The sequence below is a fragment of the Chiroxiphia lanceolata genome, chromosome 4 (genome assembly GCF_009829145.1).
Source record: "Chiroxiphia lanceolata isolate bChiLan1 chromosome 4, bChiLan1.pri, whole genome shotgun sequence".
NCBI lineage: Eukaryota > Metazoa > Chordata > Aves > Passeriformes > Pipridae > Chiroxiphia > Chiroxiphia lanceolata.
In genome coordinates, this window is record NC_045640.1 from 16,021,754 (window position 1) to 16,042,300 (window position 20,547).

Sequence of the window (20,547 nt, forward strand, 5' to 3'; positions counted from 1 at the left end):
CAAATACTGGAGCTTGGAGGAAAAATGTTTCTTCTGTTTAAATCCTTTTTATTGAATGCCACCGGTTGGCAGTTAAAGCATTTTGCAGATTAGTATGTTGGTATTTATTAGCAACATAACACTGTTAATTCTTTTGTTAGAGGATTCATCCTAAAGCTAAAGGGTCCTGAGTCCTTCAGAGGCAAAAAGCCTCTAGAAATTTCTCTTCATATCATTCCCCTGGATATCTGCCTTATGGCTAGAATTTAAACTCTGGCATTTCATGATTCACGAATTGTTTATGTTTAAAACAATAAGCATGTTAAAATTAAACCTTTTTAATAAAACATTGCAAGAAAAATTCAGTGAAATTATAGCAATAGAGAAAGTATCATGTATGATTTACAAATTTCAGTTAGCTGCAGCATTTGGGTGAGTTCTCTTTGATATAAAATAATTACTATCCTGTGACAAGTTTTTATACATGCTGCTGTTTTGTATTCCTAATGGAAAAAATTATTCACTTGCCCTAATTTTCTTATAAATGCCGTATTAAAATATCTTTGTTTTCTTTTCTTAGTTCCAGAATGATTTTCCTTCTGAGGAGGAAGCATATAATTTCTTTACCTTCAATTTTGATACTGGACAAGAGAATATGAAATCTGGAGCCAGGAAAAGGAATGGATTAAATGAAGAAGATGAGGCAGAAGGGGAATGTGTAGAAACCCATGAAGATGAACAAGAGGAGGATGAAACGGTCTGAACTATAGGAAAAAATGTTCAGATTTTTATTCAGACTTCTTGAATTAATTTTAATAGTCTAATACCAAATGGCATCTTTTGTTTCCTTAAAAATTCTGAAAGTATACTTTCTCAAGAAACTTTCTTAAGAAACAGATGAACTAACAGAGATGTTTGCACAACCTATAGGATGAAGACGTACACCTCATTAAAGATGATGATTTATTCATGGGGCGGACAGATGAAGATTTTGTAGTAATGAAACCTGCTGAATGTGAAAACTACTCTGAACAACTGAAAAGGGAAAAAGAATTTCTCTTCATTCCCAGCATGCTAACAGGTATGAAGATTGTGCTTATCCATTTTGTTCCTGCATTTTGCATAGCATGGCATTCTTTAATCTGCTGAATAACTCTTGTATCAACTGTGTCTGGCAGTAGAGATACTTAATTGGGACTCTCTGACGCTGATCACCCAGTCAAGTCTGAAAAGGTCTGACAGAAGGATTAACTAGAAGCATGCACACCTCAATGGGTCATCAGCTGGTACGCTCACAGGTGTACTCAGGGCACATCAGTTGCTCTGGGGTAATTATCTTAGTGCTGCCTATAAGGAAATGCAAGATCCTGGCTCTTCTTCCACTGGGGTTTAGCTGTTACGTTGTTGAACACATGCAGCAGGTTACTGGGTACACACATTTAGGAACTAAGGTGGCTCATTCACTGTGCATTATAACTTACACTATTTATTCGCTTGGCTACATCTGCAATTTTTGCTGTGTGGCAAGTTTGTCAGGAGTCATGTAAGTAACATAAGGATTTTTGTGATTCAAGGGGCCCTTTTCACAAAATGTGATTTTGTGAATTGGAAACAGTCAACATTGGTCATGTCTGTGACCTTTTTGCCTTATTCCGTAGAACTGCAAAGCCCTAAAAAATTGCTTTATAATATCACTTGCTATTTAATATTTGAACTGGAAGAAACAGAAACGAGTCAGTGGTCTGTACCAGAGCAGTGTTGGTACAGCTTGCAATGCAATGTCAAAATATTTGGCATTGGGTGCCTCTGTCTTTTTGTGTCTTGTAGCTTAGTTCTGACTGCTTCCAGTGTGATCCACTGTGTTCTGAGTTAGGGAATGATTTATTGTAATCCTCAGTATAGTCCCTCCCTGTTTCAAGATTATTTCACTGTGTGTATGGGCTCAGTATTTTTGAAGAAAAGGACTTTTTTTGGTTATATTTTATTTCCTGTGTAGGAAAATATTTCTGACATCATGCTTAACATGCAGTGCCATTCATTTTAAGAACTGTATAGGCTCCTAGAGAACTAACAAACTAGAATTACAGTTATAAGATATTTTGCATGGTTTTCTCTTTAATTTCTTATTAGTGCCTGTTTCTGAGAAGATGCCTGAAAATATGCAGCCTAGATACCTTGAGGATGAAGGTCTTTATACAGGAGAAAGGCCCTTTGTATCACAGTCTAATCAAAATATTTTAGAAAACAGAATACTCAGACAGGAGCAGGTAAGTCACTGCTACTTTCTTAGTTGTCTTTTTTTATTTACTAGTATTTTATTTTGTTATAGTTAGATAAGCGGATGGTCACTCTAATATGAGGCTTTCATCTTTAAAATGTTTAGCAGCTTCAGATATCGGGAAATACAGATTTTTGTAGGAGTGTGTTCTTAGTGCAACCCAATTGTCAGAGCACAAGACTGGGTCTTATTGGTGTCTTTTCCTGGTTCTGCTTGTTGCCTGCTGGGGAACAGATCACTGATCAGACTGTAAGGATAATCAAATATTGGTGTAAATTATCTGGAAAGGTTGTAGAATCCTTTCAGATTTTTAAGAATGTCTTGCAGAAACACTTGGGAAAGTGGCTTGCATATATTTTGTCCTGCTATATTCTCCTATACACAGTAAGGTGTGTATAGTTTAGTACAGATTTAAGCTCCTATGCAGCAGCTGCCCTTTATATTTTTTTATGATTCTGTGTATTCTTTGTGGGCTAGCAGAGGTAATTTTCTGAATCAGACTGGGAGTATTTGGATCTAAAATTTTCAACTGGCCCCCTTCAACCCAGTTAGTTTTCTGTTTTGTGTCATGGGTTCAACATCAGCATTTGGTTCCATGGTCAGCTTAAACCAGGTGTGGAAATAAGAGGGCAGAGCAGCATTTTTGGGCAGTTGCACTGGTTTAAGCTGTATTTGAATCCAGGTAATGAGAACAGAGGGATGAATTAGGACACTGTTCAACACGTGAAGCCATGAATACAACTGGTGTGTAAGATACTTACCTCATCTGCTTTCATAGATGCTGTTTAAGTAGTGGACTAGATGATTTGAGAGATACTTTGATAAATTACCTGAACTTCCATTTAGCTCTCGTGTAAAACAAGATGTACAATTATTTCAGTTTTAGTGATTTAAGAAAGTAACATTTAAATAAGTGGTGTGGATGTTGATTTTTTTTCCTTTCAAATCTGTAACACTGAATGTTGGAAGGAAAAAAGTCAGTATATCTAAATTTTGAGCAACTCCTTGGTCTTTTGATTTCAAAGCTTACCTATGGTATATTTGAAGATTTCATTTTGGTGTCTTAGGAAAGTTTTGGTTATTTCAGGCACAAACAGTTCATAGTACCTTTTATTCTGTATTTTTTCCACAAGAATTATAATTTTGCAAGTAATTTGTGTAAAAAGTAAGAAACAAAATAAAATTATGTTTTTCTTTGTAGGGGAAAGAGTGGTTTGGTGACGATGGCAAAATCTTAGCATTGCCTAATCCAATTAAACAGTCTCCTACTAGGCCTCCAATATTTTCTCTTGAAGAAGGCATTGCACCAGAATTTGAAACAGTTTATAGAAAGGTAAGCATATTTCATATATGTGGAAATATATGACCCAATATCTCAATTCTTCTGCACCAGAAACCCTGGTGACCTGAAGGGTTTTGTGCTAAGAACTATGACTGTTGACTGCTTTTCCACAACTGTTCTTTAAATGTGCTCTACATTTTCAAGTATATTCCACCTGTTTTATTCTGGAAAAGTGCATACCAAAGAATGAAGAGTTAAGCTGATAGTACTGGTTGAAATAGAAAAGCATTGGTCCATGACAGTCACTAAGGTCTCTGTGAGGCACCCTTGGATATTCTCATGACAGAGTAGGGTGGTTCCAATATTAGTGTATTTGTAAACCTCCTCGAGGTAGGAGCTAATAGACAGACTTGGCCATCAGCAGCTGAAGAGAAATAATTGAAGAGCGTGTGCAGGATGGTTATTTTACAGTGATTAAACTCCTCCTTAATAAGTCTTTATATGCAGTTCACTCATATAGACAGCAACTAATTTTGAGTTATGTAGCATCAATTCAGATATATTTGGGGGGTTGTAGGTTTATGTTGGTTTTTTTCTTTGTTGTTTTTCTTGTTTGGTTGCTTTGTTTTGTTTGCAGGTTTTTTTGTTACTGTTTTTCCCTTAATAACAGCATACCTGCCCTGGCAAACAGCAATTGCAATGTGCAATCAGTACAAATCAAAATAAGTTTCAATTAAAATGATTCAGCAAGCTTTAATTGTTCTGCTTGTTAGCACTCTTATTACCCTCTTGGAAAAACTGACTTTTAAGGCTTCAAAGTAGATTACTCTTTTGGGACACACGAGTGTTTCTGACTGTTGCTGTTGATAAAGACTTAAATATGGCCCTTTAATTGATGCTGGTTATAAATACGCAAGTCACAGGATGCATCCAGTGCCACTAATCTATGCAGGGTGTTTCTACAGGCAGGAAAAGTTTACTGCTTAGATCTTGTAAAGATAGGCCAAGAGAACTTATGTTTTGAGAACACATAACACATGTTATGTGAACAGTGACACGTAAATATGCAAATCACTGTGGTAAGTCAGACACTGAGCTTAGGGGTCCTTTCTGGGCAGAGAAATAGTTAAAGCATAAGGAATTCAAAGCTGTCATTTTTCTGACAGATTACGTCAAATCAAACATTTTGGTGAGAAACTGAATGTGGGAGGATCAGGTGGACTTAAGTGTATTTCATAGCCATTTATATCAGTCCTGTAAAAGAGCTTTGCAACACCTAAATTACCCTCTTAATCCCCCCTTTTCCCATACTCAGAAAGGGACTGCAACAAACACTACATACTTTATTTTTTATGGTACCAGAATATCTCTGATGAACCTCTTCTGAAGGATTCTAAGAAGGAAGCAACAGTAGCCAGGCTGGAAGTAGTGTTCATTCTCTTCTGCTTTCAGTAACTTGAGGATGTAAGCCATGAATGTCTTTGTGTTGCTGCGGGTTAAAGCAAACTTCTTACACTTCGTTGCTGAAAGCTTTTATTGGACTTTATTAGTCTGAATGTTCCTGGTGTTAGAATAGGGAAGGAAATAACGTATTTCCTAATCTGCAGATTCCAAATGGTCTACAAGGAGAGCTGTTCTCTGAGAGCTGGACTGTTTATCCTAGAGCTCAGTTCTAAGAGGAAGTAAAACCATACTAAACAAATGGATAATAAGAGAACTAGCAGGTTTTTCTTTTTCTGATTCACTATCATTGTCTTCATTGCTCAGCAAAACCTTCAGTATGGGCAGATGACTTCTTATCTCAGCCTCATATGGGCTATAAAAATTCTGTTGTGTAGAATACCTGTGGTGGTTTTGTGCCACGCACTTATCAATAAAGCAGGAGGTTGAGACTCAGTAATTAAATGTAGGTAGTGCTAAATGGGTCATTTTCTGACACAGAAACTCTTTGAAAGATAGTGTTATCAGAGTTTGTAAATCCATTTTTAATTTTTTTCTTTTAGGCAATTAAAATGACATCTGCCAATCAGTATTTTGTTGGACCTGGAGATTTTCAGGGGCTATTTCAATTGGATATTGATATTTCTGGACTGATATTCACACATCATCCCTGCTTTAGCCGTGAGCATGTGTTAGCAGCTAAACTGGCTCAGTTATATGATCAGTATTTAGCAAGAAAACAGAAGAATCTTACCAAACTTCTCACAGACAAGGTATTTCTGCTCTGTCATCCTAACTTATTGAGATAATGATGTGACAGTTTAAGGTAAAAGCTGAATTTGTCAGAAGCTAAAAAAACCTAAATACTTGACTGAGGTTGTTGCGTGTTCAATGCAGAACTGCATTTTTAAGATCATGAATTTCTTTGATCTTCAGATTGAAATTAACTCTGAGGTAAAAGGAATATAATAACATTTACATAGTATTCCTTAGAGTAGCCAAAATGTTTTCCAGATAAGATATTACAGTACAGCTGCTCTGGCAGGGAGACAGCAAAAGTCAGTAGTTTACTTTGTCACTCTTGTGGCATGGCAAAACCTGAGGCTGAATGTAGACTCTTCTGTTCCTGGCTCCGTTACTGACTTGCTGGATGAGCTTGGCTGGGGCTGCTTATCCTCTGCATACCACCACTCTTCCTCCATCTGTACATTGGAAGTAATGGTAGTGGTCTTCTCTGGTGCAAATTTGTACATGAACACTAGGCATTGTTAGTACAATTCTAATGTCATCAGGGCACACAAGAATACTTGTCTGTTAAAAATTAGATGGATATTAGATTTGAATTATTAAATTCAAATTTCCATAATTTCAAGGTGATTATGATTTCTACCCTAAAGAGCTACTAAAAGGGAAAAATCATCATTATATACAAGATCATTTTTACATTTGTGTAATATGAGGGTCAGTAGGTGGTATACAGATACTTCTGAATTTTTATAAAAAGCATTAGGTTATAGTTCTAATATTGGAAAGATATTTCATGTGGTGTCTCAAAATAATTCCTTGATATATTTTGGTCTGTCATTATTTTTGAAGGATATGCCTTGTTCTCTGTGAAATGAGACATTTGGTTTCTCCATGCCTGCTTTACAGGAACCTACAGAACCACAGAATCAGTGAGGTTGGAAAAGACCTCTAATATCACTGAGTCCAACCACTGCAAGTCCAGCACTAAACCATGTCCCCAAATGCCACATCTACACATCTTTTAAATCCCTCCAGGGATGGTGATTCATCCACTTCCCTGGGCAGCCTGTTCCAGCGCTTGGCAACCCTCTCAGTGAAGAAATTTTTCCTACCATCCAATCTACGCCTCCCCTGGAACTTGAGAACATTTACTGTTGTCCTATCACTTGTTACTTGAGAGAAGAGACCAGCATATCCATCTGACTACAACCTCCTTTCAAGGATTATTTAGCTTGGAGAAGAGGAGGCTCAAGTGGGACCTTCTCACTCTCTACAACTACCTGAAAGGAGGTTTTAGCCAGGGGGGTGTCAGCCTCTTCTCCCAGGCAGCTAGTGACAGGACAAGAAGACATAGCCACAAGTTGTGCCAGAGGAGGTTCAGGCTGGACATCAGACAGAATTTCTTCACTGAAAGGGTAGTTAAGCATTGGAATGGGCTGCCAAGGGAAGTATTGGGATCACCATCCCTGAAGTGTTCAGGAAATTGCTGGATGTGGTACTTAGTGCTATGGTTTAGTTGACAATGGGTGTGTTTGGTCAAAGGTTGAACTCGATGATATTGGAATTCTTTTCTAACCTTAATGATTCTATGATTCTATGATTTTCTAGGATTGCCTTTAGTGGCCCTTCCTAGTCCCAAAAAAGACTAGTCCCAAAAAGGTGGCCCTTCCTAGTCCCAAAAAGGTAGTTTTTTTCTCAGACTCACTTTTTTTCCCCCCCTACCTCTTTGATCCCTGAGCTTTCAGAATAATCCCTAGATCAGTTTTTTACTCCTTGATTAGATCTGTCACAGTGATCAGGGTCCGTAAACTCCCTGATACATCCAGAATCCTAATTAGAATTTCATGTTGAAGAATCATGGCAAAGCCCTATAATTACAGAATCAAGACAGTTCAGAGTTTTCTGTCATGTAGTAACTAGCTCTTTCATGTCAAGGTACATTATTACACTGTATGCCTCGTTAAGCCATCTGTTAATTGTTTGTTTGCTTGTTTAAGCTGCATGCTTTGAGGAATGCTGTGCAATGTAGTATAGAAGGTGCTGGTGATGGTGTTCCTGTGGCACAACAGAGCATATCTGAATACAAAATGGAGGTCAGGTAGGTATGAATCCGTTAAATCATTTCTTTTTAAAACTGTATTCCTTTTTTCCTTTACATGTTGATACAGAATATGACTCATGTTAGACTTTTAAATTCTGCTGTAAATACCTCTAGAATAATTTTGAGGATTTAAGAGTTCTCACTGATAAGTTGCATTAAAAAATATGAAGAAAATACAGTTTAGGCTGAAATTTTGGTTCAAAAGTGGTCTAATTTCATTACCTTTTATTAATTACTTAGTAACTATTTAGTGGTGTGTTTTGTACAATTAAAATTTAAATAAAATAAAGTTTTGTTAAACCTCAGCTGGATAACATGATTTTTTGAACAGACAAAGCCCCTCGTTTTTTCTATCCTCTTCCTCATTACACAAGTATTCTTGACTTGCTTCCCATTCTTAGATATTTTGCCCTGTTTTTGCTAGTGGGCTAGTACAAATAAAATGCTAGAATTTTGTTTTACAAGATTACAGTTATTGTTCTTGGACAATAGCTGGCTAGTAAAAATATATTACAGTTTTTGGCTTGGTAGTGATAGTTTCTATTATTTCTGGCAGATGGATAGTGATGAACTGTAAGTGTAAGCAGTATGATAAAAAAGAAGTTATTTTGGAGATCCATGTTGAACAGCCTTTTAACTAGTAGATAATAAAAATCTGAAAGTTTTCACCTATCTTAAAGTAGTCAATAATGTATTAATTTAAAGAAACAGAAGTTTAGACTGATATAGTGAGTCACATGATAACAAAGCATTTAAAAAATTAATAACAATTCTACTTGCAGCCTTGAAATCTACATCTGCTTACACTTACACATCCACACACTCCTCTTAGATTGGGAATTGCTGCTTCAGGTTTTCATTCTTCAAGTACACAGTCTTGTACCTGTACAGGGCATGAAGTAGTCTATAATGTAGTATTTTATACTGAGGGACAAAGACTTCCTTCCGTTGAAAATAGAGTAACTTTTATTAGTATCTTCTTAACACATCTGCTGGAGGACTGGGAGCAGGAGGTGTGCAGTTACCATACAGTACCTCGGAGACAGGAGCTCTCACCAAGGAAGGTGGGGGAATGGTAATGAGGACATTCACTGTGGGAACAAGGTTCTTGGTTTTTGGCACCAACCTTGAGGCTTGTTTGATGTTAATTTCTAATTAGATAAAATATTTTTTCTGGGTATCTTAAGTGTTTTTCTAGGTCTTGAGTGCTTTAGTTTAGTGTCATGCTATTACGAATCTGGAGAAACTCTGCTCAAATCAGTGAGATCACTTGTGCCTAATTAACATTAGATGAGCTTGGCTGGTATTGTTCTAGGGCTCTTCATATCATAAAGAAAAACTGTAGCTTTTCTTTCTGGCTACAGCTCTATTGTTGGAAACCGTTACACATATGAAGCTCAGTCGGGCTCAGGAATTTTTGCTGTCAGGGTGTTTAATACTAGCTTGGACCACATATTTTGGTAAAAACATCAGATCTGCCTTGTCTCTCTTTTAACCTTGCATTCTCCTGATGGTCAGTGTAATACATTCATGAGAAATTGTAGAGATGAAGAGACCATGGTAGCGTGGAAAATAATCTAATTGTTTCCTCCACCCTCCAATAACATAGCAGATGTATGCACTTTGCTGTCTGAAGATCAAAGCTGTAGGTTTCCATTGGTTTGAGGAAGAAATGTTGTCTGAATACAGAAAAGTTCTGCAAATTTCAGTCCTACTGTCCTCGTTTTCTGAAGGAGGGAGACAATGTATGCTGCCAATTCTGTGATTCAGGTTCCTGTGGGTGATGTGTTTTAGCAGAGGTGATTCTCTACTGAAAGGTCCTGCTTCCAGATCCAATACATTAGATAAGTGTAATTACTGACCTGTATTTTCCTCATGTCTTTAAGTTTCATCTTTTAGCTTCATCTGGTAGACAAAAAAGAAAAGGTTGTTAAGCTGCATGGATAGTAATATTCAAACTGCTAGCTAATGAAGTGGGGAGAAGTTACTCATATTGCTTTCTGAAAAGTCTGTATTTCTTTGTTTCTTATTTTGGCTAAATTTGCTTATCCTTTTAAATGAGGTGTGGTGTATTTCTTCTCTCATCTCTTAATTCAGCTTCAGTCTTCCACATTCTCTGAATAATACAAGTAGTAATGTGTGATAATAATACAAGTAGTAATCTTTCTTTTTTTTTAAATGACATGATTTTTACTAGACATGTTTATCTACAAAGATAGTACTGGAAACAGCCTGTGCTTGTGCTGCATGCACATTTGCATGGGAGGTGTGTGTTGGTCATTAAAAATGCTAATGAATAGCTCTTTTACAAACAGATTAGAGGATGGAAATGTGAAATACCAGTATTGAGACAAAAAAGGCCATGTTAATTTTGTTTCTGTTAAGAACTTTGTAGGGCTTTCAGAGAACTTATATTACTACATTACTTCATCTCTGCAAGTCCTTTTTACTGGAGCTAGAAGCACATGAAGTTTAAAACATCTTTTGTAATGTATGCATGTGATAAGCACTACTCCCTAGCAGCAGTGTAGGTTTCCTGGGCTGTTGTTTACATGAATTGACTTGAAAATATTTTTAATTACGTGCAGCTGTAATAAGCATTTCCGAAAACTTTGAGATCTCTAGAGAATGAACTTAATTGAAATCAGATTGTTCAAAATGCAAGAGACTGGAGTACAGAAGGAAATCAAATCCTGCCATCTTCAAGTCTGAGTTTTATGTTCCTTGGATTTTAAACTGCAGCCATCAATCAAATTGAAACCCACATCCCTTGGCTTCTGGTATCCAAAGTTTTTTATCTGTTCCACTGAGTTAGACAATTCTGATTGATTTGGTGCTGTGTATGTATATTTCTAGAGAAACCAGAAGACTTCGTGATGCTGAACAAGAAAAAGACAGAATGTTGCTTAAGACCATTATCAAAGTTTGGAAACAAATGAAATCCCTCCGTGACTTTCAGAAGTTCACTAACACACCCATGAAACTTTATTTGAGGAAGTATGTTTTGATAACTTTTTGTGCTTCATTTGCTAGCAGTGGAGTTGCAATAAGATTAATTAATTTGGGAACTTACAATTCTGATATGAAGGGTGAAGTAAGACTTTGAGTAGTGTCTGGCACTGTTTGATCCTACCACTGTTTTTTTTGAGTTTGGGGAAGAGGGAAGGTTAAAATAACAAGTAATTACTGTAACAGAAAGGAAATGAGTAAAGAAAGAGTAATTATATTAGTTCTGTATAATAACTATCTGCTATCAACTCCCAGACTATCTATGCTAGTATTTTTAAAGAGAACACACCTTTGATATAATGAAATCAATTCATGGAGAAGTAGATTTCTATTATCTATTACAGGCTTAATTGTAGCCCTTATGTTATTTTATGCAACATGTTAATAGTTGTTGTTTTGAAGGGAAGAGGTTGATCAGCAATCAGATGAGAAAGCATATGAAGCAGAAATTCAGGCTGAGATAAAGGAATTACTAGAAGAATATACAGAAGAATATGAAAAGAAAATGGAGGAGTATAAAACTGAGCTACAAGACTGGAAGTCCTGGAAGAAGACGCAGGTTTGTTTAAATCATTCATTTTCACAAAGAATAAAATTATTACTAAATGTGTTAGATACAGGAAAAAAAAGGTTTCAAGATAGTTATGCATTATTTTATAATGTGTATCTACTTAAATTTGTTAGTCAGTTAATTGTTAATTGAAAAATTAGAATGTGCTTTTACCTCTGAAAAGCTTATTGCTAATAGCCAGTACTGTAGTTAAGGTCTCAGTTGTGCTTCAGAGGGATATTGAGGAATACAGGAGCTATGGCAATAGCCTTTGAAATAGGCAGTGGAAAGTGCCAGCAAAATCAGATGTGCTTTTATAGTTAGGTGGGAATGTACTGGATACCTCAGGGTAATGGTGATTATACATGTATATAATTACTGCTCGGTTTGAACACTCTGGTTTTTTGGATACAAAAGGAAAATAAAGTTTAAGGGAATAATTTAATTACAGTTTTCAAGAATCCAGAGCATTTGCTGATACTTTTATGGAGAGTTTTTTCATGTATAAGCAGCATCTATGGAAGCCACTTAAAATGATCTGCAGATATTGGAAGTTCCTGTTACCAGAACACAAGTGGGCACATGACTCATTAGTATCATGTCAACTCACTTGTAGGATAAGATGAATAAATGTCAACCTGGAAATGAAGGCAGGTGATCTTGGGCATTGATCCTAATGGGAACTCTTCATCCATGAGTTATGCCTTCACAAAAACTATGGTGGGTCATTCCAGCCACAGTTGCTCTTGGCATCCTTTATTGTACTAGGCACAAACTGTCTTGAGGTTGAGATGATTGTAGTTCTTCCCTTTTAGAATGAAATGTGATACACAGACCTTCGTTTCATGCCCAGAAGTGCTTTATTTTATTTTACTCAAAGTACTTTTTTGGTTAATCAATGCTTTTGGTGTCTTACCAGCAAAGATCACATGAATCTAAGGAAGACACTAGAGGTAGATGAGACTAGATAACTACTGGTTGAATAACCTTCCTTCAATCCTAACAGAATGTACATGGTAACTCAGGCAAAATGAGAACTCAGCAGCTCACTAGAATGTTTAAGAAATGTGTTTATTTGTAAGTTGGTAGGGAAGGTTAAGTAAATGTTTTGTTTGAAGCATATGAATGGAGTGTGTTCTGAATCTGAAGTAGTCCTTTTAGAATGAGAGAAATCTTTTGTTTGTGTAATATTAAAATTATACAGTCATTTTACTGTACATACATACATATTTATCACTTGCAAATCAAGAGAACAAGAGAAAAAATTCCACAGATTGAAACAAGTTCAGTAAGAACATTATTATTTTTATACGCAGAAGTCCAAGAAGAAAAAAAAGAAAAAAGACATTAATGAAGGTGAAGAATCAGAAGATTATGATTTTGATGAGGAACGTATAAAACCCATCCCACCTAAAATGGCCAGTAGACTGGAAATAGAGCAGCAGGTTAGAGAAAAAGCTGACAGCTGCAGAAGGAAACCTGGAGAGCCTGTTCTAATTCCTGAGCTGGTCCTCTCAGGAAACGTAACTCCAACTGAGGAGTGCCCTCGGTAAGATAAATGTTGGCCTGCAAACTACCTTATTTATGATTTTCTGCTGCTATTTACTAATTGGCTGTTTATACAACTTCAGAAGCATGAGCTCACCATTCTGTTTAGCCTAGTGATGAAACTTCTGCTTCTGATGCTGATATAACTTAATTTGTTTTCAAGTCATATGTAACCTCATATACAGTGGACTTAGAGAATGCATGTCTGCACATTCCATTTGAACCTTCTGATGTTCCTTGAGCATCTGCATAGAACAGTGGTGTAGATATCAAGAAGTTGTTTTCAGTGTAGAGTCGAGGTCACTTCAGTCAGAACTGCTCTCACTAGCTAGTCCTTTACTCCAGGTCTGTGCTGTAGTCAACAAAGGGAAAGTAAAGAAATTGTGTAGTAAACCAGAGATTTCACTGTGGATAAAATAAATAAATAAATGTACTTGTTTTATGTTAGTTTCCACATTGACAGGCACAATTTCACATACATCTACTGGATTTCAGTAACTTGAAAACTGCTTTGTTTTGTACTTACTTGGCAAATAGCTTCATCAGGGAATACTGCTTGGCTGTTCTACTCCCAGTGACTAAAAACTTCAATATCTTAACTCAATTTGATATAATTTGTTGTACTTTGGAGGAAAGGAGTAGAAGAGAATTTTTTTTCCTAAATAACTTTTTTTATATGAAGGTAGCTTTAGTAGACCCAAAATTTTACTTGTTCATTTTTAAATCATTTTGTATTCATGAGAAGATAAAACAACTATTAAATAATATTTTAAAGTCATTCCTGTGTAGTAACCTTTTTGGAAGAATACCATCCTTATTTAGGTGGGTTCTGTTTCCTTGTAAGGAATCCGTTTTTTATTAAAAATAACCAAATAATAAAAATGTTATTAAAAATTATATAACAGCTTGTTTGACATATTTACAGAGCAGAAGTTTTGCGACGGGAAGATGTGAAGAAACGCTCAGCATTTATAAAAGTCCTTTTCAACTCCAAAGAAGTGTCAAGGACTGTTACCCGACCAATAAGTTCTGATTTTAGAGTTCATTTTGGACAGATTTTCAATTTACAAATAATCAATTGGCCAGAGAGTTTGAAACTACAGGTAGATGATTTATCATAGTAACTTTTAAAAAGATGATATGAAATGTAATTACTCCTCTAATGCTTGTGTTTTGCTGTATGGTAGTGTCATAAAGAGTAAAAAACCTGTGAAAGACCTTTTGTAAATCATCAATCTTATGCTCCTTCTTTACTTCTCCAGTCACAAACTTTTAATGCTGCTGCTACATTTTTGATGCTTCTGCTTTCTGTATGTATAGAACATGACTATGGGTTGCTTGGGAGAAATTAAATAATTGGGATGTGATTAAATATGTTAGTGGGTCAGCCTCTTAGTTTTAGAAAATTTGTGTTGCAGATAAAATTGGTATAGTGGTCTTCTTAAAACATCATTGTCCACACAGTAAAACCATCATAATGTTTACTGGAGGGGGATAAGAAAAAAAAAAAGTCATTGCTGGTAATGTCCATAACTGCACTTGACTTGATCAGCAGTGCAGTTAAGTCAAACCACAACCACCCTCATACCAACTATGAATTAATAAATTATTCACCTGAGTACTTTCAGAATTAATACAAGGTATTTTTAGGGGGAACCAGAATCAGGATCCTACTTCTTCTGTTAGATGACTCCTCCAGTTAGGTAACCACTGGTAGTTCAGGGTAGAGCATATACCCCTTGTCTGCTCCATTTATTTAATTTCAGTTTTATATCGATTAAAAAGGAAAAGGAATACCATCTTCTTGGATTAAAAACATCTGAATGCAGAAATCACATCACTCTGTGCCTGCAGCTGACCAGGAAAGAGGGAAGCAGCCTGCAGTGCTGCCAGAATGGGGACTGTGTGCCATACCCTGCCTTTTGTGGAAAGGGAGAATTGCTGAGGCAGAATCCTTTCAGAATCTTCCTCTAATGCCAGCAACTGTCACAAGCAGTTGCATATGGTACAATGATACTCTTTAAAGCCTAGAGTTTGCCATACTCTAGGTGCCTGCCATTCTCAGGTGCATTAGAAAGGTGGACAGGATATACTTTTAAGAAGAGTTCAAATCAAGTTAGGTGCTGGTAGCTGAAGTGTCTGCTAATTGGATATTTTAGGAGGTAAATTAATACAGTTACCTTAAATTATTTATTTCATGCTTAAGTCATAGTAAAACTTTTTGTCCAAATACCCTACAATATGTTTTCATTGTATACTCACGTACATTTTTCACTATGTCTGTCACTGCGTTTTTTCTAGATTTATGAGACAATGGGTATGAGCAGTACCACTTTGTTGGCTGAGGTGTTCATACCTGTTCCTGAGACTGCAGTTCTGACAGGCAGTGCTCCTCTGGAAGAAATAGAGTTCAGCAGCAATCAGCGTGTGATGTTGGACCATGAAGGAGTTGGGAGTGGTAGGGAGTCTTGTCTTCCTCACTTCAGTGTTTTTCATTTGCTGAAACTGTGTAGCAGTAAGAGGTTGGAGAATGTTTCAGAGTAAATTCTTTTAAAAGCTGTTACAGCTTCTGTAACTGGATCTTATATAGTAGTCACGATCCTTATTACTGAAATTTGCTGTGGCATTTTTATCTCTCTCTAATTTTAAGCTCTGTACAGTAAAAATGTGTGTGTTTATTATTTGGCTTGTAGTATTAATGAAGCTTTACTAGCTGTAGAAGATGTTTGGATCTTTTTGAGCGTTTAAGTAATCAGGACTCTGATGCTGCAGAGCAAGCACATGCTAATTATTGTAGCTCCAGTGATTTTGATGTTTTAAATCAGCAAAGAACTGTCTGTAGAAGTGTATATGCAGAGTAGTGTTTTGTCTTCCTATTTGCTTGGCTGACAACCTGCACACACCTTATCCCTGGGACTTTAGAAAGATAAACCAAGGGAAAGATAGGAAAAAGGGAAACAAGAAGACTACATAGTAGCATATGGAACTTTCAAATTTATATAAAAGTTTGAACAGCATTGTGAGGTGAATGAGTTGCTTAAATTTGCTATATGTGAAATACAGATAAAACTAGAGCAGAATAGATAAAAAGCTGAGAAAGAAAGAAATGTGGTAAAAAAATTGGTACAGCAAATGTATGTGTAAATGTCATTGGCTGTGATGACCATCTCTACAACTGTGAATCACAAAGCTTTAGGACTGACTTTTCAGTCATACATATTACTTTTGACTCTGCATTTCTGTTTTGTTAATAACAGTATGCTGAATCTGAAAACTACCAGAAATATTAAGTGGTGTGCATCTGTGAGGGGGAAAAAAAAAAAGAGATTTTGGCGTAGCTTTCAAGGCTTAGCCTTTCCTTCAATGCAAATGGAATGTCTTTCTGTAGGTGTAATGGAATCTTTCACTTATTTCTCTTTATTAGAGCAGAGTTCTTCCCCACAGCATGCAGCAGAATTGCTTCACATTAACCCATTTGTATAAAGGCACAGGTTATTTGACTGCTCATTTCCAGGAAATATTTTTAAAAATGTTTAGACACTGTGTTTGAATGCATAAATATAGTACTTTGGATTTTTCTCCCTTGATAGGTGTGTCCTTTTCCTTTGAAGCTGATGGCAGCAACAGAATGACTCTAATGACCTCCGGGAAAGTATCCAATAGTGTCTCTTGGGCAGTTGGAGAAAAAGGAATCCCCTTAATTCCTCCGATATCTCAGCAAAACACAGGCATTCCAAGGTAATATGATATGAATTTTTTAGTGATTCATGGGAAACTGATTATACTAGTGTTAAAAAAAAATAGACTTTCATAATCAAGAACTTACATAATCTTTTTCCATAAGTTTGGAATTTTTACTTTGCCCTGTAACCCCCTGCAGATATCTTAGGGCACATGTTTTTGGTTAATGGATTTTAGGTAGAAATTTTACCTTTTAGTGTATTTTTTCTATATAGCATTAAAGTTAAACTCAAGCTGATTAATTAAATTTTATGATTTTCTAATAGGAAGTGAATATATTGTCAAGGAACCTTCCTGTAATCATTTTGCTAAGAACAGAGACTCCAGCTCTTTCTTATCTGAAGTGCATTTGGAGACGCCGTTTGGACACGTGCTTTAACTGCCTTTTCTGTCATTAATAATAAAAATTATGCTACAAAAGCAGTAGAAGTTAGTATGGGGGGTTGACTCTGTTGGTGAATTTATCAGTGGAAAATTGTCATCTGTCAGATCACTCCAAGATAATACTATTCCATGATTTTTCTCCATGAGAAGCGTGTGGAACTGCAGAAATGAGTATATTATTCCATTCAAAACAATATAATTTTCCCTGTGGCTGCAAGTTGGATATTGTCCATTTTGTTGCTTTTATATAATTCCATAAAGTCAAGGAGATGATACGTAAAGTCTGCTTTTGTAGTGTTCTCAGGTACCTTCACTGCCCTATACTTATTAATACTGAGCAAGTATTTCTGCCAGTTGATTAGTTTGTGTCGGATTTTTATTTATTTAGAGACTAGGCACTGGCCTGCAAATCATTCTGTTACTGTATTTGACCAAAGCTGCAGCCACTCAAGTATTTTGCTGGTCAGCTTGTCGGTAACCTGCTGAGACTAGAATAGTGAGACTAGAATAGTGTGAGACTAGAATAGTGTGAGATTTAAACAAAAAGATAGATTCTCAAAGGCTAACTTTAAACTCTGGAGACTAATCACTGTACTAAATGGAAAACTGAAGAATTACAAAAGGAAGTTAGCTGTAAAACACTCTTCTCTGAATCACCTTCTGCAGATAAACAGTTCTCTGTGACTTTCCGTTGTCTGTTGGGAAAGTCAGAGACAAGATTTTCATGACTAATGTTACTTTTTGCTGCCCATGAGCTTTTCAACACAACTGTGATTCTGTGCATGTGTTCAAGATCAGTGCCTAAAGATAGCCTTGATGTTACCACTTTACCTGCTGCTGCAGTAACTGCTGGATATTTGGCTGATTCTAAAAGAAAGACCCATAAGTTCTTGAAAATACTCAAGTCAATAGAGAACAAAGACTCAAATTAGCACCCCTAACAGGAAAAGGGGCAACGTTCACTCCTGTGGTATTTCCATGTCCTGGGGTGTTGGATTTATGTGGCAAGGTTTGGGTAGCAGTGGGGCTTCAGAGATGGCTTCTGTGAGAAGGTGCCTGAAGCCTGGTGAGCATGTCATGGTCTCCAGACTACTTACCATACTTCCTTGCCTCCTGTAAATCCCAAGAAACTGAGCAGGAGCATCCAAAGGATAGGGAGTGGAGCTGGGACTCGTAGTTGCAGGGAGGACCAAAAGCAGGGCTGCACCACAAGAGAGAAGGTTGCAAGGGTTTCCCAAGCACAGGCAGTGTCCTTGCCAGCCTGCTTGCAGTCTGGACATTACAGGCAGAGCAGAGTGCTAGCAGTAGCTAGCACATGATTCATCCCACATATGGCAAGGGGATGAATCAGGCCACAAGGTCTATCCAGAAACAGCAGGGAGGGGCAGAGACAAGGGCTATAATGTGGGTCTGGGAACACCTTCTGGGAGACAGGTCAAAGACAGGAGCTAAGATACAGTGCAAGCAAGGACTGTACATCCCACTTCTTTGTCAAAGCTTTTATGGTAACTTTTGTACTATGAGGCAGTTTACCTTCTTACTTGCTAGTAAGCAGCAACATGGAATAGCATAGGTATATCATAAATGTATCAGTAAGCGCCTTATTACATTGTATAAAAGTTCTCTTCCTCTGGTTCCCTCATATTTCCTCTTTACTTGGCTTTGCAATTGATCCTTCCCTCAGTTGCATAGCTACAGCTAAGAATTGTGTACTGGAATTTACTGTTCAGGTTGTGGGGAGTTTTTTGATTTTTTCTAAGAGTGTTTTAAATACTCCTTTTATATTGCTAAATCATATGTAAGATGTAAGTTCTGCCAATTCTGTCTTTCTAGTGCTTTAAAAAATATTGATGCTATTGCATCCATTGGCACCTCGGGCTTAACTGATATGAAGAAACTAGCTAAGTGGGCAGCGGAAGCAAAACTTGATCCAAATGACCCAAACAATGCAGCTCTGATGCAGCTGATCATGGTAAGTGGTATTTACAGAGCTGTAGGGCTAATGGAGCTGTGAAACTCCTAGTCACCAGTACCTCCCCAGACAATCTGCATGCATGCCAGGGTGGTAGCAGCATTTGAATTTGTATGGGCATATTTTTGTGAGTGTTAAGAAGCAAAATGTCTACTAAAAATATGATTTGTGAGTCCATTTAGTAGTAGGTTGTTTATGTATTAATGAGTATGATTCAATAATCCATTCAGGAGTGGCAAAAAATAGGTATAAGGAAATGCACACACTGACTAATTTATAAATTAAAAACAAAATGCAGATTTTGAGTTTGTTGTTTCCTTAAAGCACAGGGGAATTCCCAGCCTACTTGTATGGTACTAAATAGGAAGTTGCTCATTAGTAACAATTGCACCAAGAGATCTAGTGTGTTGTAGAAGCTTCAACTTTTCTAAACAACACATTACGGAGAGCTATTTACGTGGCTGAAGTTGTGTAGATGGATTGTCTTTACAGTACAGCTCCCTAGATCATTCTGTTATGTCATAGTTTTCATACTCTAATCTTTTGTTTATGATACAGGGAAATAGAATTTTATTGTATTCTGTAGTATCTAATCTTATATACTTTGCTCAACAAAACCCTACTTTAAAACACTTGGTGTTTCAGTCTGTGTGATCTATCTCGATTGCTTTAGCTTAAAATGAGCATCCTTGCAATCTGCAGGTAAGACTTACTTACAAAAGTTATATGAAAAATTTTTAATTTCTTTACTAATTTAGGTTGCTACAAGCGGAGAGGCACAGGTTCCTGATTTCTTCAGGTTGGAACAGTTGCAGCAAGAATTTAATTTTGTTTCTGATGAGGAGTTCAATAGATCAAAGAGATTCCGACTCCTGCGGCTCAGAAGTGGGGAGGTGGCAGAGTTCCGAAACTTTAAGCAAGTGCCTTTACATGAAAGAGAAATCAGTGAGAAAATCTTCCAGGTAGTATGTTATCTGAAATATTTCTTTTCTAGTTTTAATGCTAATAATATTGCAGTAATAATAGTTCAATTAAGTCAAAGTCATGATCCTTTTAAAGAATATAGAGCTATGCTGACATGAAAAAAAAATGAGAATTTTATTCCTTCAATCTCTTCTAGTGGTATTTTAATCTAATTAAGATAGCTTCTTTCCGAGGCAGTAGTTCACTGTGTGAAAAGGAAAATAAAACAGAAAAACTGCGGTAGACACAAATGTTCTAAGATAGTTTTTGTTAAAGGTAAGAGACTTTTTTTTCAAAAGGATTTCAGATTTAGAAAGGTAATGCAGAGATTATTCAGGCTTAGGCTTATTAGCTTTTGAGCCCTTTTTGTGGAGACTGTTGGAAGCAATGACTAGCAAGAATGAAAACCTTTTTATGTTTTACCATAGTCTGTGTTACAGATATTTCTGTTTTAGTACATTACCCCAATTAGTTTACCCCATCCTTGCCTGTCTGTTAATTACCTTACTGAAATGCAATCTGTGCATTTTTTTATTTGGGTCATACTTCAATT

General features: G+C 36.6%; 1 protein-coding gene across 2 annotated transcripts in view; it reads left to right on the plus strand.

Moving 5' to 3' along the window:
* Window positions 1-20,547, plus strand: part of CC2D2A (coiled-coil and C2 domain containing 2A) — a 59,109-nt gene that overhangs the window by 14,620 nt on the left and 23,942 nt on the right. For both annotated transcript variants that reach the window (XM_032685812.1, XM_032685813.1), the window contains 14 exons: window positions 560-736; window positions 910-1,060; window positions 2,110-2,246; window positions 3,459-3,590; window positions 5,543-5,752; window positions 7,724-7,824; window positions 10,684-10,824; window positions 11,239-11,395; window positions 12,703-12,935; window positions 13,860-14,037; window positions 15,236-15,392; window positions 16,525-16,672; window positions 18,893-19,031; window positions 19,790-19,993. In XM_032685812.1, the coding sequence (XP_032541703.1) occupies window positions 560-736; window positions 910-1,060; window positions 2,110-2,246; window positions 3,459-3,590; window positions 5,543-5,752; window positions 7,724-7,824; window positions 10,684-10,824; window positions 11,239-11,395; window positions 12,703-12,935; window positions 13,860-14,037; window positions 15,236-15,392; window positions 16,525-16,672; window positions 18,893-19,031; window positions 19,790-19,993 (2,265 nt within the window). The remainder of the gene's footprint in view (window positions 1-559; window positions 737-909; window positions 1,061-2,109; window positions 2,247-3,458; window positions 3,591-5,542; window positions 5,753-7,723; window positions 7,825-10,683; window positions 10,825-11,238; window positions 11,396-12,702; window positions 12,936-13,859; window positions 14,038-15,235; window positions 15,393-16,524; window positions 16,673-18,892; window positions 19,032-19,789; window positions 19,994-20,547) is intronic.